General features: G+C 36.9%; 1 protein-coding gene across 3 annotated transcripts; it reads right to left on the bottom strand.

The window, feature by feature from the left end:
• Positions 1–1012: 1012 nt before the first annotated feature.
• On the bottom strand, positions 1013–26389 carry MTFMT (mitochondrial methionyl-tRNA formyltransferase). 3 transcript variants are annotated; one of them, XM_036843147.1, is made up of 9 exons: positions 25916–26385; positions 23833–24042; positions 22220–22342; positions 20435–20537; positions 19224–19299; positions 10257–10348; positions 3660–3738; positions 2730–2812; positions 1013–1550 (listed from the first exon to the last, which is right to left on the bottom strand). In XM_036843147.1, the coding sequence occupies exons 1-9, from the start codon at positions 26134–26136 to the stop codon at positions 1365–1367; spliced, it is 1173 nt and encodes a 390-aa protein (XP_036699042.1). In that variant the 5' UTR covers positions 26137–26385; the 3' UTR covers positions 1013–1364. The 3 variants fall into 3 exon arrangements, with proteins under 3 accessions (XP_036699042.1, XP_036699044.1, XP_036699043.1); XM_036843149.1 differs by lacking the exon at positions 23833–24042 and having other exon boundaries at positions 25916–26388; XM_036843148.1 differs by lacking the exons at positions 2730–2812; positions 3660–3738 and having other exon boundaries at positions 25916–26389.
• Between the last annotated feature and the right edge of the window lie 41 nt (positions 26390–26430).

Raw genomic sequence — 26430 nt, 5'->3', positions numbered from 1 at the left:
CCAAGCCATCGATATATACACTTACGTAAGTGTATAACTAGCTCATACGCGGAAGAGAGTGCATAGCAAATTTATGGTTTAAAGAATGATAATAAAAGGCAATCATGCTCCCAGTTTAAGAACCACGTTACCAACCCCCTACGGGATAGTGTTCTTTTATGCCTCTGTTCCTCTGCACATGCTAGAATGTTCTTCCAGGCCTTAGTCTGCATAATGAACTCATCATTTGGAACCTCAGATTCAGCTTTGCCTCCTCTGGGAAGCCTCCAATGACTCCCTTGAGGGTGACTTACTGCTTCCACTATACCTTCATTATGGCATTTATAACAGTATTATATTTGCTTATGCTTGCCTCCCCGGTAGATTGAACACACCAAATATTATTTAATCTCTGAATCTCCAGCAATCAGCATAAAGCCTGGTTACACTGCAAGTGTTCAATAAATAGGATGTTTACACAACCTGGTTTGCCTGGGAGAGTCCTGTTTATGCCTGTTGTCCAGAAATAATTAATATAAGTGCTTCTTTTTACTCATGAACATGTCCTAATTTAGATGACCAATTACCTGATCACGCTATCAATAAATGTTGTTGAATGGATGAATTAATGATTGCAGAAAGATTTTAACTGATAGAATCTAGGCAGGAAAAGCTGATTATGTAAAGATATTAAAAAATTCAACAGCTGGTCACTGCACCTCCTTCCTCCTCCAGAAGTGCCTGACTCTCCTGGAGACGGAGAAGATGAGTTTGCACAGACCAGATGCTCAATAACCTTTACTGCACAAATACGTTGAAGAATGTTACTGTATTCCTACTTTAAGAAAATCTAGATGTAAAATCTGAATTTATTGGACAGATCAATGTGACACAGATTATTACACATTATGAATGTTTATGACTTGGTGAGAACTAGATGGTAGCTAAATTTAAAGAGCTGACTTTACTCCTTGTTGAAAATCCAAAATGTAGATTAAGTACTACTGAAATGGTAACATAGTCAATGGGGACACATGATTTTAAAAATTTAATAGATGCACTTTTTAAAAGAACCTCTCTTCAGTATATACACATAACAGTTAGTTGTACTTGCTCTTAGGGAAAGATACAATCTCCATGAATCTGATATTATAAATAAAAATTTAATTTAAAGTTTCTTTTGTTATTGAAATAGAAAAAGCTGTTTTTAACTACTGTTAAATGAAAAGTGAAAAGTGAGGTAATTCATCTTTTTGACAATAATCTTTCCTTCCAACAGTGTCATCTTCTTTGAAAGTCAAGGTAATTCCTTGTAAATAAGGCTTTTAACAAATTACAAGTATGTAGTAGGTACTTGTCCATCGTCTTCCTAACTACTTGGTGCACTATTGCACAGCAACAATTTTTTTTTTCTGCTTCTTCTTCAGTGGAAGTCTGAGAGTCTGAAATCTGCACTGGCTTGGTTGAGCCTGTGAATTTTTCTGGTACCAGGGGTGTAAATATCCATTGTAGAAATCAGTAGCTGTTAGTGTTTTCTTGAGCATCACTGATCGAACACCAATCCAGCCATCCTAAAGGGAAAAAGACAAATAGTGAATACGCGGTGCTGGCAAAACTGGTGGTAAATTTTAGTTTATAAAACTTTTATCATGAAAAAAAATAAACCAACAAATCTTTACTAAATGCCAGGCTACAAATAGCACTAAGTAACATATATGATTCTTTGACTCTAAAAGTTTATTACCAAGGAGTGATAACAAATGTGTAGACCTATTTAAATCTATTTAAACATAGACAGGGCAGAATAAAAAGGTACGTTGTATTTGTGTGGTGCTTGACAGTTTTCAGAGTATGTCCATGTATCTTATTGTTACTGGTTGTCAAAATACAAGCACTCTAAAAAGTAGGCAGATCCAATATTATCCCCCGAGAAAACTGATTTTACAAGAGAAAACTGATGCCCAGAGAGTGTGAGTGATTTGTCCAAGGTGACATAACTGGTGGGACTCAAACTCACATGTTGAGACAACCCACTTCTTCTATGAGAGCAAACTGTGCATTTGCAGTATAGATGTATACAGACCCAGACATATGCACCCAGTGCTATTCCAGAATAAGTTGAAGAGAGGTGAAGAGAGGTTGCTGTAGGCATTCTGTATCTACAGTCTGTGTAGGTCAGATCAATCTATCACACATTTTAAATACTCTTTCTTGAGCATGGAACATCGCACATAAATACCACATGAAGGAAAATACTCAGGAAATGGAAGGAACATGGAACACTTCTCAGGATAATGCCATTGTCTTAAAAATGATAATGGTTTCAAAGTCATTTTAAATAGTTAAGAAATCTCTTCTCTAACCATTAAACAGTCGAAGCAAGTAGGATACAGGCACTGTTGTAGTTCAGTGAGATACTTTGACATTACTATTTTTTTGTGAAAGTCCAATTAACAAGATGACTTGCTAATTAAATTGGATTACTGAGAATATACAAGTTTCTTTTGAGAAAGAACTAAAGTTACTGAATCTTCTTTCATTGTCTGAGTAATAATAACACCTTGGTAAAACTTCATCTCTTGAAAAAAATTATACTAGAGATTCTACTATTTCTTAAGAAAATTAAACTGTCCATTGGCTCAATCTGATGGACAGGCAGTTGAGTGAAGTCTCAGCTAAAAATGACAAATGATACCAACTATAAACTCAGTAAAACAAATGTGATAATGTGAAACTAAAGGAAAATGTACCTTGCAACAAACCAGCAGTATTTGCGACTGTTTGTGGTATATTACTGATCCTGGAATAACAGCCTGTCCTGTTAATTTTGGATCTAAAGACAGGGGAGGAGAAAAGAGGGATATGAGAGAGAGAATAAATAATTATGCAACTTCACGATGCTTCTTAAAAATCAAAAAGCATCCTGCAAGACAGTACTAATACTGGAGAGTACACATCTGCTGATGCCCTGACTTTGTAATCTAAAACTTATGATAGAGCTGTGGTGCTCTGTGTGTATCTTGAACCCAAAGGGAAGCTTTCCATACACACAGGAAGCTATGAGTCCTTTACCCAGTGTCCCAGAGATCAACCTAAAATGTTGAATCTAGAAGTTTTGACCATTTCGGGGAAATAACTAGCTACCAGTGGAGAGACATACAGGAGACTTAGGATCTAAGCTGGCCCTTCCATCCATGACTAAACAAGTCCCAATTCCCAGATTTCTGGGGAACTCTCTGCCTTTGTGGCTCACACTCCTTCAGTCCACCAGGATGGGAGGGCACTGATGGGCCTCTGAATGGACCACGGTCATGAAATGCTATACCCTGGCCTAAGATTCTCACTGAGGTGCCCAGAGATTTTCATTATGATATTCACCAGAATGAAGTCAACCTAGGCACTCCGCACTCCCTGAAAACCTTAATATAGGAAATCACAGAGCTTAAAATGGGATAGTAACACTGATCTGCCTACTTCTCAGGTTCTTATGATGATCAGAAGAGAAAATACACGTGAATGGATACTGTAAACAATAAGACTATAAATGAATGTAAAGTATTACCATTATTGAACTGAAACAAGCTAAAAGAATCCTTATTTTTAGTAAATGGGATCTATGGTAAAACAGACACATTTTTTACTGAAAACATTTTCCATGTCAGCTATTCAACAATAAGTACCAGTGAGGACTGAACTATTAACTTCTACCAAATCCAGAAGTTTAATGGTACTATTCACCCACAGTGTCTGCAACGGAATCTGCAAATAAAATGAAAGAAGGATGATAAATAAATACACTCAACCCTGAAACCCTTTTCAACTACTATTTTATGTTAATCTGGTCTGACTTCTCTCCCAATTACAGAGGAATTGGGAACTCAGTCTCTAAACCTTACGGAACAGAACATAGCATGACCCTCTACATCAGTCTCCAGGATTCATTAGATCTTAAAATTAAACACTATTTTAAAATCAATGTTTATATCTTTATTAATATTTCTAGTTAAAAATCATGCTCATTTTAAAAAATGCAAGCATTACGACAACTATGTTAAAAAAAATTAGAATGTGAAAGTATTCTGTACTCCCGTCCCCAGAGGTAACCACTGTTAATAGTTCAATGTGTATATCCTTGTATTTTTCCTACAAATATAATTATCACAAAAATCTAGAACATACTGTTTGACAAGGAACTTTTTTTACTTAACCATAAACTGTGGACAAATTTTCATCAGTACACACTTATCTATTTCACTCTTTAATCTGTTGCACAGTATTCCATTTTATAAAATGTACCATAATTTATGCAACAAATGTCTTTATGATGGATATTTCATAACACATTACAAAATTACGAAAAATTTTAAATGTGATAACAAATAGTCTGGTAGATATATCTTTGAGGACTTTTATATTTCTGGAGAATAGTTGTTTTTTAAATGGACCACCTGGGTTAAAGAGTATCAACATTTTATGTTAAACTGCCTTGATAAGAGAAAAAAAATGGCAGTCTATTGCTGTTTATTATTAGTGAGGCTGAGGAGCAGTCCATATCTACCTGCACATTTTATTTATTTCTTAGGCCTATTTATGCCCTTTGCCCATTAAAAAAACAAAAAAACAAAAAACCTGAGTTATTCATCTATTTCTTATTAATTTGTGAAAGGCTTTTATATTTTTAGGAAATTAGCCCATTAGTTCTCAGATATATTATGAATATTTTTCTAGTTTGTTGACTTTAAATATTGGGTAATTTTTTTCCATGCATAATTTTTTAATTTTATGGAGTAATATTTATCACTCTTTTCTCTCATGACTTCATTGGTTCATGTCATGCTTAAAAAGGCCTATCCACGTTTATCAAATATTATAAAATTATTCAACTGTTCTTTTTCCCAGTTCTTTGTGGTTTTATTTTTTGAAAACACTTAAATCCTTGATCCATCTAGATTTTATTTATTTTATTTATTTTTTCCTAAATTTTTATTTATTTATTTATTTATTTATGGCTGTGTTGGGTCTTCGTTTCTGTGCGAGGGCTTTCTCTAGTTGGGGCAAGTGGGGGCCACTCTTCATCGCGGTGCGCGGGCCTCTCACTATCGCAGCTTCTCTTGTTGCGGAGCACAGGCTCCAGACGCGCAGGCTCAGTAATTGTGGCTCACGGGCCCAGCTGCTCCGCGGCATGTGGGATCTTCCCAGACCAGGGCTCGAACCCGTGTCCCCTGCATTGGCAGGCAGATTCTCAACCACTGCGCCACCAGGGAAGCCCTAGATTTTATTTTGATTTGAAAAGGTGAGACTTGAGGGCTCCCCCTTTTAACGGCTAACCAGCTGTCCCAACACTGTTTATTGGATAATCCATCTCACCCTTCCCCTCAGTGTGAAATGCTACCTTTATTACATTTTGATTTAAATAAGCTAACAGAAATTAACACATACCAGGAAATAAGTTCTCTCAAATTTCTGAAGTAAATAAACGGATTTTCAGACTGCAGTTCAGTCCTCTATTTCATAGATGAGGAAAGTGAGGCCCAGAGAAATGCAGCTGTTTTCCCAAGTTTAGACACAGCTAGTTAGTGGCAGAGCCAAGGATCAGAATCTATGCTTTCTCATTCTCAGCTCAGTGCTCTTTTGATGACATCCTCTAAAGAGAACATTTAACTTTCAGAACAGTTAGGTTGTTTCAAAGATGTGAACAATTAAATCAGAGAATTAAGTAAATTTGAAGAAAAGTATTCACAACCTTATATATGTCATATTTTGGTAAAATATCCTCTTCTATAATTTGCTTATTTTTCTTTCATCTGCTTCTAATAAAAGTTATGAAATGACTTTCATGTGTGTAACTTTTTTCTTCCAAAGAACTCAAAATACTTCTGAAATATGATTACTGTTTGAAAAATGTTTATATTTACTAAGAGGTATAAATATGATAGGTATAGAATCAGAATATACCCTTCTTGTTCTTGAGGAGGTAAAGCTCATCTTCACCTTATCATCAGAACACTGAAGAAAGGAAAGGGATGGTAAGAAAATAGTCATTTCTGTGTCCACCGTCATTACTGTCAAAATCATATGTTGGCGTGGATTTAAATTCACAGTTTATCTCCTTTGATCTTGACAGTTGTGGACCAGGTCATGAACCCCATTTTAGAGATAGAAAAGCAGAAGCTCAGAGAAGATGAGGATCTTGCTCTTGGTTAATACACGGCAGCTCTAGGAATCAAATTTCACCTTCTGGCTCCAAGATACGCACTCCTTCTGTTGTAGCACAAGAATTTCTCAGTGGAGAGGAAAGGTGAATTGCAGAAGAATTATTATGTAGTGTTTAACTTTTTGGGGAACTGTCAAACTGTTTTCTAAAGCAGCTGCCCCATTTTACATTTCTACCAACAATGAATGAGGGTTCCAAATTTCTCCATATCCCTGTCAACACTTGTTATTGTCTGTTTTTTAAAATCACAGTAATCCTAGTGAGTGTGAAGTGGTATCTCAGTATAGTTTTGATTTGCATTTCCCTAATGACTAATGAAATTATCTTTTCATATGCGTAGTGGCCATTTATATATTTTCTTAGGATAAACGTCTATGTAGATCCTTTGCTGATTTTCTAATCATGTTATTTATCTTTTTGCTATAAAAGTTCTTTATAATATTCTGGATACTAGACCCTCATCAGATATATGATTTGCAAATATCTTCTTTTATTATGTAGGTTGTCTTTTCATTTTCTTGATAGTGTTCTTTGAAGCCCAATGGTTTTAAATTTTGAAGTCCAATTTCTCTATTTTTAGTTCATTGCTTATGCTTCAGGCATTATATCTAAGAACCACTGCCTACTTCAAGTTCATGAAGATACGCCCCTATGTCTTCTTCCAAGAGTTTTCATAGTTTCAGCTCTTACCTTTAGGTTTCTGATCCATTTAGAGTTCATTTTTATATGTGGTATGAGGTAGGGATCCAAATCTATTTCTTCTGATTGTGGATATCCAGTTGTCCAAGCACCATGTGGTAAAAAGATTATTCTTTCCCCATCAAATTGCTTTGGCACCGTTATCAAAAATCAAGTGACCATAAACGTATGGGTTTATTTCTGGACTCTGAATTCTATTCCATTGAGCTTTATGTCTTTGTCAGTATCACACTGCCTTGATTACTGTAGCATTGTAGTAAATTTTGAAATCAGGAACTATGAGTCCTGATTTCATAGGAACTTTGAAATTGGAACTTCGTTCCTCTTTTTCAAGATTTTCTCTCTATTCTGGGCCTCCTGGGATTCCATATGAATTTTAGGATAAGCCTGTCAATTTCTGCAAAGAAGTCAACTAGGATTTTTATAGGAATTGTGTTGAGTCTGTAGATCAATTTGGGAAATAGTGCCACCTTAACAATATTAAGTCTTCTAATCCATAAACACAGAGGCCCTTCCATTTACTTAGGTCTTCTTTACTGTTTATTAGCCCTATTAGTTTTGGGGGGTAGAATTATTTATAATTTTCTATATATAAGATTACACCACCTGCAAATATAGTTTTACTTTGTTCCTTTTTTCTTGCCTAATTACCCTGGCTATAACCTCCAGTACAATGTTGAATAGAAGTGGTGAGAGTGGACATCTTTGTCTTGTTCCTGATCTTAGAGGGAACACTTTCAATCTTCGGCCATCAAATATGATGTTAGATTTGGATTTTTGTAGATATTCATCAGGTTGAGGAAGTTCCTGTCTATTCTTAGTTTGTTGAACATTTTTATCATGAAAAGGTATTGGATTTTTCAAATGCTGTTTCTGCATCTACTGAGATAATTATGTGGCTTTTGTCCTTTATTCTATTAATATGGTATATTACGTGGATTGATTTTTGTATGTTGAACCAGCCTTATGTTCCTGGGCTACATCCCACTTGGTCAAAGTGTATAATACTTTTCTACATGTTGTTTGATTCACTTTGCTAATTCTGTTAAGGATTTTTGCCTCTATATTAATAAGGGCTATTGATTTGTAGTTTTCTTTTCTTGTAAAATCTGTATCTGGTTTAGCTTACTTGACTTTTGTACTAGCTGCTCCCTCTGCCTGGAATGCTCTTTTCCTGATCTTGGCATGACTTGCTCCTTATTGTCTTTCAGACCTCAGCTTAAATGTCAGTTCAAAGTGGCCTTCCCCATTTAGATATCCAGTCTAAAATAGCCACCAGTTAATCTATCACATTATCTTATTTTAATTTTCATCAAAGAGCTTATCACACCATCTGCTATTTTTCTTATTTATTTGCTTATTTGTTTCCATCTTCTCACATCACCTCTAATACCTAGAACAATGCCTGACATATAATAGGCTGTCGATAAATATTTTGTTTAATGAATGAATAAGAGCAGACATCATTTAATGAGTACCTACTCAGATACTGTACTAGATGCTTTATATACATTATATCATTCTAATTTTCAAATGAACTAACTAAAGCTCAGAGATTAAATAACCTTCTCAAGTCTACAAAGCTAGGAAGTAGCAGAGAGAAGATGGAACCCAGCTCTGTCTGGCTCTAACGTCAATGTTCCTTGCCCTATGCCATTCTCTTACAGTGGGGAAAGTACAGGGTTTGACGTCAGGCAGATCTGGTTCAAAACCTGACTCTCACTAACTAGCAATGTGACCTTGAGCAACATTCAACAGCCATTCACTGAGTATCTTCTTTAAGCCTCAATTTCATCAACTTAAAATGGGATAATACCCACAACATGAGGCTGTAATCCTCACCGAAGAACCTGGCATGCTACAGATATTCAATGGCAGTTCTCCATTTTAACCTACAGAGGAGGTCCATTAAAAACCCCACACTTGGTAGACTCAGAGTTCAAACAACATAAGATGCTATCAAAATGAAGGGAAAAAACCCCAATAAATTTGTCAAAGAACTGAGAATTTAATTCAGATATTTTAACGAGTTATTACAACTAGATTTTGTATGCCATATGTAGCAATCAAGGATTTAAGAATTCAGTTGTAAAAAATGGGCCAAAGGCAGAAAGACATACTAGTGAAAGCACTGGACTAGGAGTTAGAAGATTTAGGTTCATTATTCAGTGACTGGGCATTCTCCTCATCTATGAAACAGGATAATAAAATTTGGTTATGGGAGATGGCAAAATATCTATTTTGAAGTACTTTGTGAATTCTAAGGCCCCTATGAAAACTTGAAGTTTAAAGAATATTTAAAAAATGAATGTCATATATACAAAAGAACTGAAACAGGGACTCAAACAGATATGTGTACAGCCATGTTCGTGCAGCATTATTCATATTAGCTAAAAGGTAGAAACAACCCAAATGTCCATTGATAGACAAATGGATAAACAAAATGTGCTATATACATACAATGGAATATTATTCAGAGTAAAAAAGGAATGACATTCTGATACATGGTACAACATGAATGAAACTTGAAAACATGCTAGGTGAGATAAGCCAGACACAAAAGGATAAATATTGTATGATTCCACTTATATGAGGTACCTATAAAAGGCAGATTCATAGAGATAGGAAGTAGAATAGTGATTACCAGGGACTGTGGGGCAGGGGGAATGAGGAGTTGTTATTTAATGGGTATAGAGTTTCAGTTTGAGATGATGAAAAAGTTCTGGAAGTGGATACTGGTGATGGTTGCATAACAATGTAAATGTACTTAATGCCACTAAACTATACACTTAAAAATGGTTTAAATGATAAATTTTATGTTATATATATTTTACCCCAATAAAAAAAGTTTCTTTTTTTTAACATCTTTATTGGAGTATAATTGCTTTACAGTGTTGTGTTAGTTTCTGCTGCATAACAAAGTGAATCAGCTATATGCATATGTATATCCCCATATCCCCTCCCTCTTGCATCTCCCTCCCACCCTCCTTATCCCACCCCTCTAGGTGGTCGCAAAGCACAGAGCTGATCTCTCTGTGCCATGAAGCTGCTTCCCACTAGCTATCTATTTTACATTTGGTAGTGTATATATGTCAATGCTACTCTCTCACTTCGTCCCAGCTTACCCGTCCCCCTTCCCTTGTCCTCAAGTCCATTCTCTACATCTGTGTCTTTATTCCTGTCCTGCCCCTAGGTTCAAAAGAACCAAAAAATAGTTATTTTTAAAAAAATGAATTTCAGGATCCTTTGGTTTTATGAGATTTATTCCTAAATTAAAATATTTCAAAAGTAAATTACACACACACACACACACACACACTCACACACACAATTAGGTAAAACTGCAATTTGACTTCCAACTTACTATATTTCCAATGGCACAATGAAGTCTGAATATTTGCTCTGAAGTTTGTTCCTCCCATTTTATACAGCTGGTAGCAGCAGAAATCTTAGGGGCTATAAGATAAAGCCAATAGCAAGAATGAATATCAGATCAATGACCATAAATTGGTAATTACTGATACTGAATGACAGCTACAAGAGAATTCATTATATTATTGTCTCAACTTTTGTTATGTTTTAAATTTTCCATAATATAAAGTAAAAATATATACATACATACATACATACATAATAAATAAAAGTACTAGAAGAAAACATGGGTAAATTTCTTTATAACCTAGGAATAGAAAGTCCTTTTATGACTCAAAATCCAGAAGCAATTAAAGAATGATAAATGTGACTACAAAAAATTAAACTTTTGTAAGACAAAAAGAAATGCCATAAATCAAGCCAAAAAACAAATGACAAACAAGTTATTTGCAATTTATATCACAGTACTTTATATCTGTTTATATATATTCCATGAGAGATATAAATATTTATATATAATTACTATATATATGTGTTATGTATATTTATATTATATTTAGGAGTACTTTGTATCTATTATATAGATTTATTTATATCTATTACACAAAGTACTCCTAAAAACTGAGACAAAAAAGACCAAAAACCGAATAGAAAAATGGGCAAAAGATATAACAGACCCTTCTCAGAAAAAAAGAAATGCAAATAGTCCTTAAACATATAAAAAGCTCCTCAGCCTCACTCAAGGAGGAATGTAAATTAAAACTACTCCAAGACACAATTTTTTATCTATTAGATTAGGAGGTAATATATGCATAAAGTTATTCATAGTGGCATTATTTGAAATAGCAAAAGATTAGAAACAATCCAAATGTCCACCAATAGGGGATCTATTGATTAAATTATGTTTTACCCATACAAGTGAGAACTATACTGCCATAAAAAAGAACAGGAAAATTTCTTCTTATTGATAGGAAATGATCACCAGTATACACTGTAAAGTGAAAAAAAGAAAGATGCAGAAGAGTGTATATTTTATGCCACCTTTTGTGGAAGAAAAAAGGAAAAATCAGTTTTAAAGTACGTGTTTTTGTTTATTTTCATAAAAGGAAACAACTGAAAGGCTAAAATCAGAAACTACTACTCTAGAGGGAGGGAAACAGGATTGGAAGAGATAGAAATGGGATGTAAGTAAGACTTCTCTGTATAACCTTTTCAAATAGTTTTAACTTTGAATCATGTAAGTATTTTATATATTCAAAAATAAGATTTAGTTGTAAAGAGGAAAATGCAACCCTGAAAATTAAAAACAATCTGAAACAAAGAAACTTAACTATATATCAAACTAGATAACAAAACCACATGGAAAAAATAATTATCTCCAGTTAAGTTTTGAACACAGTACTCTGACTATATACCCTTCGTAGGATATATTTTAAGGAAAAAAAAAAAAAAACTGCAGACAAAAAAAAAAACTGCAGAAAAATCTTAACTCTTACTTAGTAGTTATACTTTCTGTAGTGATACTGGTGTTGTAATCTTGAAATTATTTTATGCACAGCAAATAAAAAACAGGTCAGCATTGATTTAAAAAGGATTTTCTGTGTAAGAGAAAATACCAGAAAAACCCTGTACTTTAAAATTTGAATCAGAAACAATACGAGCTCAAATATTTTTTTTTAAAGACTTTATTGAATTTGCTACAATACTGCTTCTGTTTTATGTTTTGTTTTTTTGGCCCCGAGGCATGTGGGATCTTAGCTCCCCAACCAGGGATTGAAACTGCACCCCCTGCATTGGAATGTGAAGTCTTAACCACTGGACAGCCAGGGAAGCCCCTGAACTCAAATATTTTTAAAAAATATAATGCCTACCCTTCTCCACTAACATTTCATTTTGGAACACATCATTGTATTAGATGGTTTCTAAATACTACCCCCCAACTAAAATAAACAAGGGAGAGGTGGCTGATTCCAACATGGGACAGAGAATTTACAAGGTGAGCCTGGGACATCTTGTGATAGAAACAAGGAAGTGCTCAAAAAACTAGCTGGGGGTGGAGGGATGTCAAAAGGATCAGGAGCCAATTTTAAGAGGCTACCACTGGCCAAATTTGGGACAACTTGAGCAGCACAAAGCATTATGAATGTAATTAACTATAAACATGGTAAATAAAATCCACAAGTCAAATGACTAAAAAAACCTCACTTGCCCCCAAAATTGAAGGTGATCATGGCACCAACTCCCTATTTTAAAAAATTGATGACAGCAACAGTCAGCTCTACCCCACCACCAGAAGCCTCCCATCAAGCCTCTTAGATAGCCTCAACCACCAGAGGGCAGACAGCAGAAGCAAGAAAAACTACAATCCTGCAGCCTGTGGACCAAAAACCACAGTTACAGAAAGATAGAAAAGATGAAAAGGCAGAGGGCTATGTACCAGATGAAGGAACAAGAAAAAACCACCAGAAAAACAACTAAATGAAGTAGAGATAGGCAACCTTCCAGAAAAAGAATTCAGAATAATGATAGTGAAGATGATCCAGGACCTCGGAATAAGAATGGAGGCAAAGATTGAGAAGATGCAAGAATGATTACAAAGACCTAGAAGAATTAAAGAACAAACAAACAGGATGAACAATACAATAACTGAAATGAAAAATACACTAGAAGGAATCAATAGCAGAATAACTGAGGCAGAAGAACAGCTAGTGACCTGGAAGACAGAATGGTGGAATTCACTGCTGCGGAACAGACTAAAGAAAAAAGAATGAAAAGAAATGAAGACAGCCTAAGAGACCTCTGGGACAACATTAAACGCAACAACATTCGCATTATAGGGGTCCCAGAAGGAGAAGAGAGAGAGAAGGACCAGAGAAAATATTTGAAGAGATTATAGTCGAAAACTTCCCTAACATGGGAAAGGAAATAGCCACCCAAGTCCAGGAAGCGCAGAGAGTCCCATACAGAATAAACCCAAGGAGAAACACGCCGAGACACATAGTAATCAAAGTGGCAAAAATTAAAGACAAAGAAAAATTATTGAAAGCAGCAAGGGAAAAACGACAAATAACATACAAGGGAACTCCCATAAGGTTAACAGCTGATTTCTCAGCAGAAACTCTGCAAGCCAGAAGGGAGTGGCATGATATACTTAAAGTGATGAAAGGGAAGAACGTACAACCAAGATTACTCTACCCGGCAAGGATCTCATTTAGATTTGATGGAGAAATCAAAAGCTTTACAGACAAGCAAAACCTAAGAGAATTCAGCACCACCAAACCAGCTCTACAACAAATGCTAAAGGGAACTTCTCTAAGTGGGAAACACAAGAGAAGAAAAGGACCTACAAAAACAAACCCAAAACAATTCAGAAAATCATCATAGGAACATACATATCGATAAATTACCTTTAAACGTGAATGATATAAATGCCCCAACCAAAAGACAATAGACTGGCTGAATGGATACAAAAACAAGACCCATATATATGATGTCTACAAGAGACCCACTTTAGACCTAGGGACAACTACAGACTGAAAGTGAGGGGATGGAAAAAGATATTCCATGCAAATGGAAATCAAAAGAAGCTGGAGTAGCTATACTCATATCAGATAAAATAGACTTTAAAATAAAGAATGTTAAAAGAGACAAGGAAGGACACTACATAATGATCCCAGGGATCAATCCATGAAGAAGATATAACAATTATAAATATATATGCACCCAACATAGGAGCACCTCAATACATAAGGCAACTGCTAACAGCTATAAAAGAGGAAATCGACAGTAACACAATAATAGTGGGGACTTTAACACTTTTCACTTACACCAATGGACAGATCATCCAAAATGAAAATAAATAAGGGAAACAGAAGCTTTAAATGGACACAATAGACCCAGATAGATTTAATTGATATATATAGGACATTCCATCCAAAACAGCAGATTACACGTTCTTCTCAAGTGCGCACGAACATTCTCCAGGATAGATCACATCTTGGGTCACAAATCAAGCCTCAGTAAATTTAAGAAAATTGAAATATAATCAAGCATCTTTTCTGACCACAACGCTATGAGATTAGAATGAATTACAGGGAAAAAAACGTAAAAAAGACAAACACCTGGAGGCTAAACAATACGTTACTAAATAACCAAGAGATCACTGAAGAAATCAAAGAGGAAATAAAAAAATACCTAGAGACAAATGACAATGAAAACAACGACGACCCAAAACCTATGGGATGTAGCAAAAGCCGGTTCTAAGAGGGAAAGTTTATAGCTATACAAGCCTACCTAAAGAAACAAGAAAAATCTCAAGTAAACAATCTAATCTTACACCTAAAGAAAACTAGAGAAAGAAGAACAACAAAACCCAAAGTTTAGCAGAAGGAAAGAATCATAAAAGATCAGAGCAGAAATAAATGAAATAGAACGAAAAGAAGAAAACAATAGCAAAGATCAATAAAACTAAAAGTTGGTTCTTTGAGAAGATAAACAAAATTGATAAGCCATTAGCCAGACTCATCAAGAAAAAGAGGGAGAGGACTCAAAATCAATAAAATCAGAAATGAAAAAGGAGAAGTTACAACAACACCCGCAGAAATACAAAGCATCCTAAGAGGACTACTACAAGAACTTTGTGCCAATAAATGGACAACCTGGAAGAAATGGACAAATTCTTAGAAAGGTATAAACCTTCCAAAGACTGAATCAGGAAGAAACAGAAAATATGAACCGACCAATCACAAGTAATGAAATTGAAACTGTGATTAAAAATCTTCCACAACAACCAAAGTCCAGGACAGATGGCTTCACAGGTGAATTCTATCAAACATTTAGAGAAGAGCTAACACCCATCCTTCTCAAACTCTTCCAAAAAATTGCAGAGGAAGGAACACTCCCAAACTCATTCTATGAGGCCACCATCACCCTGATACCAAAACCAGACAAAGAGACTACAAAAAAAGAAAATTACAGACCAATATCACTGATGAATATAGATGCAAAAATCCTCAACAAAATACTAGCAAACAGAATCCAACAACACATTAAAAGGATCATACACCACGATCAAGTGGGATTTATCCCAGGGATGCAAGGATTCTTCAATATACGCAAATCAATCAATGTGATACACCATATTAACAAACTGAAGAATAAAAACCATATGATCATCTCAATAGATGCAGAAAAAGCTTTTGACAAAATTCAACACCCATTTATGATAAAAACTCTCCAGAAAGTGGGCATAGAGGGAACCTACCTCAACATAATAAAGGCCATATATGACAAACCCACAGCAAACATCATTCTCAATGGTGAAAAACTGAAAGCATTTCCTCTAAGATCGGGAACGAGACAAGGATGTCCACTCTCACCACTATTATTCAACATAGTTCTGGAAGTCCTAGCCACGGCAATCAGAGAAGAAAAAGAAATAAAAGGAATGCAAATTGGAAAGGAAGAAGTAAAACTGTCACTGTTTGCGGATGACATGATACTATACATAGAGAATCCTAAAACTGCCACCAGAAAACTGCTAGAGCTAATTAATGAATATAGTAAAGTTGCAGGATACAAAATTAATGCACAGAAATCTCTTGCATTCCTATACACTAATGATGAAAAATCTGAAAGAGAAATTATGGAAACACTCCCATTTACCATTGCAACAAAAAGAATAAAATACCTAGGAATAAACCTACCTAGGGAGACAAAAGACCTGTATGCAGAAAACTATAAGACACTGATGAAAGAAATTAAAGATGATACCAACAGATGGAGAGATATACCATGTTCTTGGATTGGAAGAATCAACATTGTGAAAATGAGTATACTACCCAAAGCAATCTACAGATTCAATGCAATCCCTATCAAATTACCAATGGCATTTTTTACGGAGCTAGAACAAATCATCTTAAAATTTGTATGGAGACACAAAAGACCCCGAATAGCCAAAGCAGTCTTGAGGCAAAAAAATGGAGCTGGAGGAATCAGACTCCCAGACTTCAGACTATACTACAAAGCTACAGTAATCAAGACAATATGGTACTGGCACAAAAACAGAAACATAGATCAGTGGAACAAGATAGAAAGCCCAGAGATTAACCCACGCACCTATGGTCAACTAATCTATGACAAAGGAGGCAAAGATATACAATGGAGAAAAGACAGTCTCTTCAATAAGTGGTGCTGGGAAAACTGGACAGCTACATGTAAAAGAATGAAATTAGAATACTCCCTAACACCATACACAAAAATAAACTCAAAATGGATTAGAGACCTAAATATAAGACTGGACACTATAAAACTCTTAGAGGAAAACATAGGAAGAACACTCTTCGACATAAATCACAGCAAGATCTTTTTTGATCCACCTCCTAGAGTAATGGAAATAAAAACAAAAATAAACAAGTGGGACCTAATGAAACTTCAAAGCTTTTGCACAGCAAAGGAAACCATAAACAAGACAAAAAGACAACCCTCAGAATGGGAGAAAATATTTGCAAACGAATCAACGGACAAAGGATTAATCTCCAAAATATATAAACAGCTCATTCAGCTCAATATCAAAGAAACAAACACCCCAATCCAAAAATGGGCAGAAGACCTAAATAGACATTTCTCCAAAGAAGACATACAGACGGCCACGAAGCACATGAAAAGATGCTCAACATCACTAATTATTAGAGAAATGCAAATCAAAACTACAATGAGGTATCACCTCACTCCTGTTAGAATGGGCATCATCAGAAAATCTACAAACAACAAATGCTGGAGAGGGTGTGGAGAAAAGGGAACCCTCTTGCACTGTTGGTGGGAATGTAAATTGATACAGCCACTATGGAGAACAATATGGAGGTTCCTTAAAAAACTAAAAATAGAACTACCATATGACCCAGCAATCCCACTACTGGGCATATACCCAGAGAAAACCGTAATTCAAAAAGACACATGCACCCGAATGTTCATTGCAGCACTATTTACAATAGCCAGGTCATGGAAGCCACCTAAATGCCCATCAACAGACGAATGGATAAAGAAGTTGTGGTACATATATACAATGGAATATTACTCAGCCATAAAAAGGAACGAAATTGAGTCATTTGTTGAGACGTGGATGGGTCTAGGGACTGTCATACAGAGTGAAGTAAGTCAGAAAGAGAAAAACAAATATCGTATATTAATGCATGTATGTGGAACCTAGAAAAATGGTACAGATGAGCCAGTTTGCAGGGCAGAAGTTGAGACACAGATGTAGAGAATGGACATATGGACACCAAGGGGGGAAAACTGCGGTGAGGTGGGGATGGTGGTGTGCTGAATTGGGCGATTGGGATTGACATGTATACACTGATGTGTATAAAATTGATGCCTAATAAGAACCTGCAGTATAAAAAAACAAACAAAACAACTAATACTAAACTTTCATTGGGTTATTTGTATGGAAATATGTTAATATAAATGTTTCAGACATTACATGAAATTTCTAAAAATCTTATATTTGTATTTGTATGGAAATATGTATGGAAATATGTTAATATAAATTTTTCAGACATTACATGAAATTTCTAAAAATCTTAAAAAAAAAAAAAAAGAAGTCAGCTGGAAAAAAAAAAATTGATAATTAGAGAAGGAATTAAGCATTTATCCTGCCATTTTAGGATGAATTAAAATTCACCCGCAATTAATGAGGAAAAGCTCTTCTTTACAGAACAATGCCAACTATTAAATATAAAAGGAACTGGAAAATCACCATTTTGATTTTCACTGAAATAATTCATTCAGGGAAGGAGCATCAATCCATGCTAAAATTGTTACATGAAAGGCTGGTAGGGAACCGGATATTTGCATGGTGCCAAAGTATTACCCCATGGATTACCTGCCATTTGCAAAGGGAGAAACACATCTTTACACTGGAAAGATCTGGTGGTCACCACCTCCATCAAGTGATCAAATTTAGCTTCACTAGCCTTGATGCAACCTGGTATTATGGCTTACTGATATGACTCCCTAAGACTGTAGGGGACGGAGGCGGGGGCTTCTCTGAGTAGATCCTTTAAACAGTTTTAACTTTTGAGTCATGTAAATGTCTTACATAGTCAAGAAATAAAATTACATCATAAATAAAAATAAAAAGCAACCCTTAAGGTTAAAAAACAAACTGAAACAAATATCACTGGAACACAATATCATCTATGAAATACTCTTTCCACAAACTTTAAGCCCGAATCTCATGAAGCCTTTAGAACTTCCAATTTACAGGAACTTTAAGGGCTAGAAAAACACATTAAACAACACTGGAAGGAAAGAGACAATTGGCCTGGTCTCTTCAAAAAGTTAATGACATGGAGGGAGAAAAATAGTGGAGGAATTACTATAATCTATAATGAGACTAAAGAGACATACGACTAATTATAATTGGATCCTAGTTTGAAAAAATATACAGCTATAAAATATGTTTTTAGAGTGTTAGGAAAATTTAAATATGGACTGGCTATTCAATGCTATTAGGGAACTGTTCATTTTTCCTAGGAGATGCATGTTGAAATATTTAGGGATGAAAGGTCATGATGCATACTTCCAAATGGTATAGCAAAAATTAAAATATATATGCTACATAAACACATAAACACATATATAAAGAAAATATGGCCAAACATTAATAACTGTTGACTCTGGGTTAAACAGGTATTCACTGTCTTTCAACTTACCTTTGAGTTTGGTACTTTTCAATATAAAGAATAGAGAAAATTGTTCTAATCTTTCATAAGGCTAAATGTGAAGAGGGAGAGAGACCCCTTAACAATCATTCTCTGGAAAAGGACATGCAAGTGGATGCTCAATCTTTGGTCAAAATTAAGGGAAACTTGCAAGTGAGGAAGCCACAGTGTTCAGATGCCATCACAACAAACAAAACCTTAGGAAAGACGTAAGAGCCTCTGCCGTCTGCACTTACCATGTGTCACCCCCTCGGCTGGCTGCGGCCTTCCATTGTTCAAACTTTCAGGCAAATTTTTCAAAACTGAAATAAGCTTAAAAAAAAGGAGAGTAATATATTCAAGATGAAAAGAACGAAGGCAGAAATACATTACAATTCAGTACCATGAAATTACAGCTTTAAGAGCTGTGTGGCAGGGTAAAGCAGTAAATTGGCTTAAGCTGTGAGGATCCATCTACTTGGTGGAGTTTCAGTGGAGATGTTGCTCTCTGTAGAGTACAGGTCATTGATTTCCTTCCAGAGAACGCTGAGCCTCGACTGGCTGTCAGAACAGCCTGTGCTCGGCCATCCACACTCTCACTCTCACTCTGAAGGAAGGCAGTGGGGACTTCGTACTCTGGAGTCACATAGTTCTGGATTCACATCCCAGTTCTACCACCTGCTAGCTGTGTCACTGTGGAAAAGTTATTTTACTTGTCTGTGGCCTTCAATGTCATAATCTATAAAACAGCTGAAAGCAATAGCTACCTCAAAGGTTTCTTGCGAAGGTAAAAAAAAAAATAAGTCTATGAAAGTATCTAAAACAGTCTTGGCACACAAGCCAGTGCTCAGTAAACGACAGACACTATAATAACAGCATTTCCGAGGTGAGTGCCTAGAATGGGAAGCATCAGCTATACGGCGGGGGGTGGGGTGGAGGGGGGTTCCTCTACAGAAAATTTAGTTCAGATGAAAATCATTAATTGGGTCATTAAGCCTTTATTCACACCCCATTGTATGCAGACTCAAAAAAAAGTCTCAGAGTTCATTTACAGCTAGGGGGTCAGCAGAATTCCAATGTGTACAGATGCAAATGACTGGAACACAGGCACATAAGTGGGAGGAAAACAGAGACTTACTTAGGAAATGCTGTTGGTTCAGTTCGACAGGGGTGAATGGTACGTCTATGAGACTAAGGAGAGTGAAAATGGGAAGAATAGTCTAAAAGCCTCACCATGAAATGTAATAGACCATATAAAATCACATATTTCATGCAAAAGCCTTGATTAAGTACATACTCTGTGTAAATTCTCAAAGACTAACATAAGATCACAAAAGCCATGCTAATTTTTAGGAAGCCAGGGATAGAAACCACTTTTTAAAAAGAAGCTTAAAATCATACATCATAACACTGTTCTTTTCCTCATAACCACTTAGGAAACAAGCACGGGGATATTGGAAAACTGTACCATGCTGGCACCCAGTCTCGACAGCACTGCTTCCAAATCCTTTGTGGTGCTCTTGGGTGGTACAGGAACCGTTTCCTGTTTGAGAATTGGGCCTACATCAAACCTACCAAAAAATCAAAAGCAAATAATAACATGATTACTGACTATTTCTTAAGATCAATATGTTTGTCTACATGAATGTGTATATACCACAAGGACAGTTTTTTTTGTTTGTTCGGGTGGGTTTTGTTTTGTTTTGTTTTTTTAGGCCACACAGTGCGGCTTGTGGGATCTTAGTTCCCTGACCAGGGATCGAACCCGGGCCCGCTGCAGTGGAAGTGCAGAGTCCTAACCACTGGAAGGCCGGGAAATTCCCCCACAAGGATAGTTTAACTGTGGCCATGAATGTGACTGTTAGCCATTGGCAAGGGAGAAATGTCAGTTTGAAAGAAGGGAGAGCAACATTAGTATGTTACTAATATCGCTTTAGTCTATCAACTCGATAGTTTAAGCGCGTTAACTTTTCACCATTCTCTGCATTTTCATCTGCTTTATTCTTAAGTACCATTTTCTGGTCATTTATGGAGTCAATACTTGAGCTTAACAAAATTAAATTCTAATACAGTCATTTTACTAAACTATTAAAATTTTAAAAATTAAAATCCATAAAATTAAAAAAAAAAGAAAGAAGGGAGAGCAAAATCTGGCCTATATTTAGATTTTAGGTTTATTTTTTCACAAAGGAAAAAAGTTGCATATCAGGGATTTAATTGCAACTACAAATAATTCTATCATTAGTAGTAAATAGTACGAAAAAAATCTCTAATTATATAATGAAAGTACAGAGCAAAGAATACATTTTCCAAGGAAGGACAACTAGGAATTTACAATCATTCCTTCCTGTATTTCTTTTCTCAAAGGACAAGAGTTTTGCCTGAATTATAATCAATAGTGATTATAAGTAGGTGCAAGTGTATTTGCATTCCCACAAGTGTTATATTCAATATTTTATATCAAGCTCTGCAAATATTGGCCATCAGCTTTTATTAGAAATATATTTTGTTTTAAATACTTAACTTTGTGGTCTGTTAACTCTATTTTTAACCTGTGAGCTTTAATAAAATGCTTATTATGAAAAGTCACAAACATTCCAAAAACAGAATGAATAATCTAAGGAATCCCCACATACACATCTCCCAGATGTGAGAATTACCAAAGTTTCGCCACTCTTGTTTCATCTGCCCCTCCCCTCTTTTTTTTTTTTGAAGTAAGTTAAAGCAAATCCCAGATGTTGACTTGGTCTTGTGAACTTGTGAATTTTTCTTTTCTATGGGGATGTTAGGTGATAATAGGCAGAGGCATAATATACTCCTAAAACAATTTAAAATAATTGTTTCTTAGATTGTAGGTATAATTTAAAAAATTAAACATTTAAGACAATTATATAACACATTGGTATACAACGTATTCTTACTTCAGGTTCCAAAAAATTTTTGACCATAGAAACCAAAGCCAGCAGAACAGAGATTCATAACTAATATACAAAACTCCATCTCTCATTTACACAACATCGTTTATAGAAATCCAGTTGTTAATAATTTATTTCAATTAACAAGTTTAAAGAGACCCTGTGTAAATGCCAAATCACATGTGGTTATGTTAGAAACCAGGAAGAAACAGAAGCATAAAGCACCCAGGAGTTAGAGAAATTAGTGATTAGTACCCACTCATCCACCTCCACTTCCCCCCAGGCAGACTGATATCAACATTCAAAATCACAAAAAGTCTCAAGAAAATATGCTCTACCTTTTAGGTCTAATTTGCATAATCGTTACTCCAGCAACTGTGTCTCCGTGCAGAACCGTATGGATTATAGGGGCTGGACCACGCCACCTCGGGAGGCAACTGGGATGGACATTCAAGACGCCACTGGGTTAGAAAAGGCAGAAATTAGTATGCAAGTGGGCTTTTTACCATTTAGTTTACTGCTACTTAAATTAATATGCTACTTTTCATCATTAAACTTGCCCAGAAATTTTGAAAAACAGTTAAATCTAGTCTCATACCAACTTAAGCAGGAGTCAGAGCTAAGTTCAACTTTCTTACCATAAGAGACCAATGAAACTCAATTAAAAAAAGAGCAGGAACAACTATTCATTGTTCCGAAGATGTTCCAGCTTCGCAATTCAAGACATAGCTCGCAATGTCTGGGAGTTTTTAAATAAAAACAAAAAATGTGTTTTTTTTACTATATGAGAAGAACCACTCAAATCCAATCGTGCATCTCATGGATGATGTGAATTATACGTATAGTTTAGTTACATAATTACCCTCACTTCACTTAGTTTGTATATAGAGTTCCTAAAACAAGCTTCTTAAATCCCCATCTAATGATTTATTCACCTTTGCTGTTTATCCCTATACACCTTTCACCCATTAATGAGCAATTTTAATAATTTACTAATCTGTCATTAGTTTAATGTCTCCATCAGCATGAGTATGCACTTGAGAGTGTGTATGTGTATATATATATTCTAAATTCCACTGTTCAGCCCAGTCTCATTCATCCAACAAATATTTACTGAGCACAATCCATGTTCTGGCACTAAGTGCTGGGGATATAAGCAACAGTGAACCACACAGAAAAAAAAAAAAAATTCTGCCCTCTTAGGCCAATATAACGACTTGACTTTTATTCTGAGCGAGATGGAAAACCACCAGAGAATTTTGAGCAGAGTGACATGATCTGACTTATGTTTTAAAAGGATCACTTTGGTGTTGGGTGGTAAAAGACTGAGAGGGCCAAAGACAGAAGTGGAGACCCCTTAGGAGGCTACTGCAGTATGACAGCCAAGAGTGGTGGCAGCGGAAGTGATGAGAATCAGTCATTCTAGAGAGATTTCAAAGGCAGAGCCAATAGGATTTCCTGATGGATTGGATGCGTGGTGTGAGATAAGGAATTAAGAATAATGCCAAGGCTTTGGGTCCGAGCAACTTAAAGGCTGGAGCTACCATGTACTGAGATGAAGATTTTGGGAAGGAGCAGGTTTTGGGGTGAAATTTCAGGAATGTTGTTTTGGACATCTTACATGTAAGGTGCCTATCAGACATCCAAGCAGAGCTGCGGAGGAGGCAGTGGGTATCAGGGGCCTGGAGTTCAGGGAGAGATCTGAACTGGAGGGACAAATCTGGGAGTTGTCAGCATACACGTGGAATTTAAATAAGGGTGGGTGAGAGCCCATAGATAGTGATAAAGAGCATCGCACATTTTAACAATTCATGCCACTAATAAAATCTTTTATTTTAAGAGAAAATACTAAAGAAAGCAGAATTAAGTTCAAGTTATTGCACTTTAGATACCAGGTCCATATATAAAGACCGAGGTCTCTACACTGTATTCCCTTACAAATAAAACTTACTAGGGAAATTTAAGAATAAGAGCCTCACTCAAAAGTCGGCCAAATGAAGCTACCACTCCAACATCATATTCTCCAGATCCCACATCTGGCCACTCATACACTGGAAGCTGAGATTGGACAGCATATTGCTTCACCGGCAGTCTTTTTGGTGATGGGGAGGGCACTGTGACCACCTCCAAGTTTTCAATTAACTCTTCCCCTTTGTTTTCCCTAAGTTGGAAAGATTAGAAGAAAATGTGACAGTGTTAAGACAATGTCGGAAAGCTAAAGTACTTCACACATTTCTAAGGCATTTTTATGATTAAATTCACGAAGCACTTAAAGGTAAATGATTAAAACTAGTGCAACTGAGAGACTAAAGTTTTATTTTTATTCAATTTTAATTGTTTTAAATTTAAAGAGCCACAAGTGGCTACTGGCTACTGTTTGGACTGTTATGGTTGTAGAAATTCCTGTGCATGCAGAAACATATACAGTACAGACATTTTACACAACTGTAATATTATATATACTGTCCTGCATTTTGTTTTTTTCTCTTAACACTATGTATGCTATTATGTGAGTCTTTTTTAAAAATGGGTTAAATATACATTTGCTTGTATATGCATCAAACATTTCTAGAATAGGAAACTGAAAACAGTGGCTATCTTTGAAGAGAAGAACTGGGGACTGGGAAAAAGAGATGGAACGAACTGACTTTTCATTTTATATCTTTTGAATCTTTTGAATTTTTTACTATAACCACATGTTATTCAAACAATAAATACTTTAAAAAAAATATATATATATATACATACATAAATATACACACACACCATGGGCATCATTCCATGACACTATATGTAGCACTACCTCATTTTTTTTTACCTGCTGCAAAGTATTCCAGTGCCTGGGGCTCTTTATTTATTTATTTAGCAGGTACTGCATCACATGTTGAGGATTTGTAAGAAAAGGAATAGACAGGAGGGCCCAAAAGAAAAAGTACAGAAGTACTGGAGCTGCCAAGTGAAGCATCAGCAGAAGCGTCAGGGTGCATGCAGTGAGAGATGCAGGAGGCCATACACGGAAAGTAGCATGTATAGAGTGTATTACGGAGGTGTGCAAAGGGAACATGTGTGAAGGAAGTGTTTCAGGGTGTGTTATAGAGGAGAGTGTGTGAAGAGGGGAATACAAGGGGATTCATGAATGAGTCAGCATCAGGGTCTGCTGGGAAGTATTTGTAGAGAAGACTTGATGGAGGGAGATGACAGAAATGAATGTGAGGGTGCATCAGGAAAAAACGGAGTGGGGAAATAAAAAATGGAGGCTGGGGAAGGGAGACAGAGCAGGATATATGGGTATAGCCACCACATACCATGGACTTTCAGGACAGGTTGGATCTCAATTATTTTTTTCCAGGAAACACAATTTGTTAAATTTTAGAAATACTAAATGTATACCTAAGAGTTCTGATTTATAAATTTATTCATAGGAAAACAATTCGGTTTTGGACTATGTCTTCATTTCAGTCTCAGAAAACTGGATCCGGTTGTATACAGGGAAGCGATGGGGAGCGAAGGCATGAGGCAAGCGTGTGCAGAGGGATGCCTGTGCCTGGGAAGAAGCCCAAAGGATTAGATGATACAAATCAGGTGAGTAAGAGGCAGTAGGAGGAAGTGGAAAGGGGAGGTCCTTTAAGTCAGAGCCCGTTTTAGTCCCAACCTGCTCAGCTGATAACCTTGGGCAATCTCTTAACCTCTCTGAGCTACGGTTTACATGCTAAACGGGCAGGGAGGTGGTGGGACTGGACGGAGGTGATGCAGGTAAAGCAACCAGCGCGGCCTTGGCACCGCAGGGCGCCCGGTGGCGCTCAGAGCGCGGAAAGAGTCGGGCGTGTAGACCGCACGGGACCAGGCAGGCGCCCAAGGGCTGACCGAGCGGAGGTGGTGCACCTTCCGGGCGCCCGGAGACGCCGAGATCTGGGCCCACACCCCTCCGGCGCAGCTGCTTTCCCCGACTAGGAGTCCAAACCCTCGAGGCCGACCGCAGTGGCTCCACAGCCGCGTCCTCGACACCCGGGCCTCCCAGTCCCTGGCCCCGGTACCTGGCGGCGTGCAGCGCCCGCAGCGTTTCGCGGGCGAACTGGTCAGTGCCGAAGAAGAGCACCCGCCAAGGCGGTTTCTCGCGGACTCGAGCGCCCCGGCCGTCCTCCCCGCCAGAAGACCCGCTCAGGCCGACCAGGGATCGCCACTGAGGGCTCTGCCTCCTGCCCGCGCAGCCGCCGCCTGGCAGGGGCCCCCAGCAGCACCGTACCAGAACCCTCATGGCCTGCGCGGGCGGCCCACCCTGCGCAGGCGCATTGTGGTGGGGTAGAGGGAGCTTGGCAGGAGGGGCGGGGCCGGGGAGGAAACCCGATGGGCGAGGTCTTTCAGCGACTGGGGCGGGGCTTGCCTGATTGCAAGCGCGGCAGATGAAGGAATTTGCCGGTTCAAGCGTCCCCGTGACTTTTATTGCATTTGTTTGCACGATTTAGCCAATCTCCCCAAACAACTCTTTTGGGAACAAATCATATGTGTTTTCAGACGACGAAATCTCATTTATTTATTTATTTCTGTATCA

The sequence above is a fragment of the Balaenoptera musculus genome, chromosome 2, assembly GCF_009873245.2.
Source record: "Balaenoptera musculus isolate JJ_BM4_2016_0621 chromosome 2, mBalMus1.pri.v3, whole genome shotgun sequence".
In the NCBI taxonomy this organism is placed as follows: domain Eukaryota; kingdom Metazoa; phylum Chordata; class Mammalia; order Artiodactyla; family Balaenopteridae; genus Balaenoptera; species Balaenoptera musculus.
Note: the sequence above shows the minus strand (reverse complement) of the source record. Positions and strands in the feature narration are given on the sequence as shown.

Coding starts and splice junctions, on each gene's coding strand:
- MTFMT (XM_036843147.1), bottom strand. CDS start 26,136: ATGAGGGTTCTGGTACGGTGCTGCTGGGGGCCCCTGCCAGGCGGCGGC. Junction 20,538..22,219: donor ATGCAAATTAGACCTAAAAG/GTAGAGCATATT, acceptor ATTTTTTGGTAG/GTTTGATGTAGGCCCAATTC. Junction 19,300..20,434: donor CGAGACTGGGTGCCAGCATG/GTACAGTTTTCC, acceptor CTTTTTTTTAAG/CTTATTTCAGTTTTGAAAAA.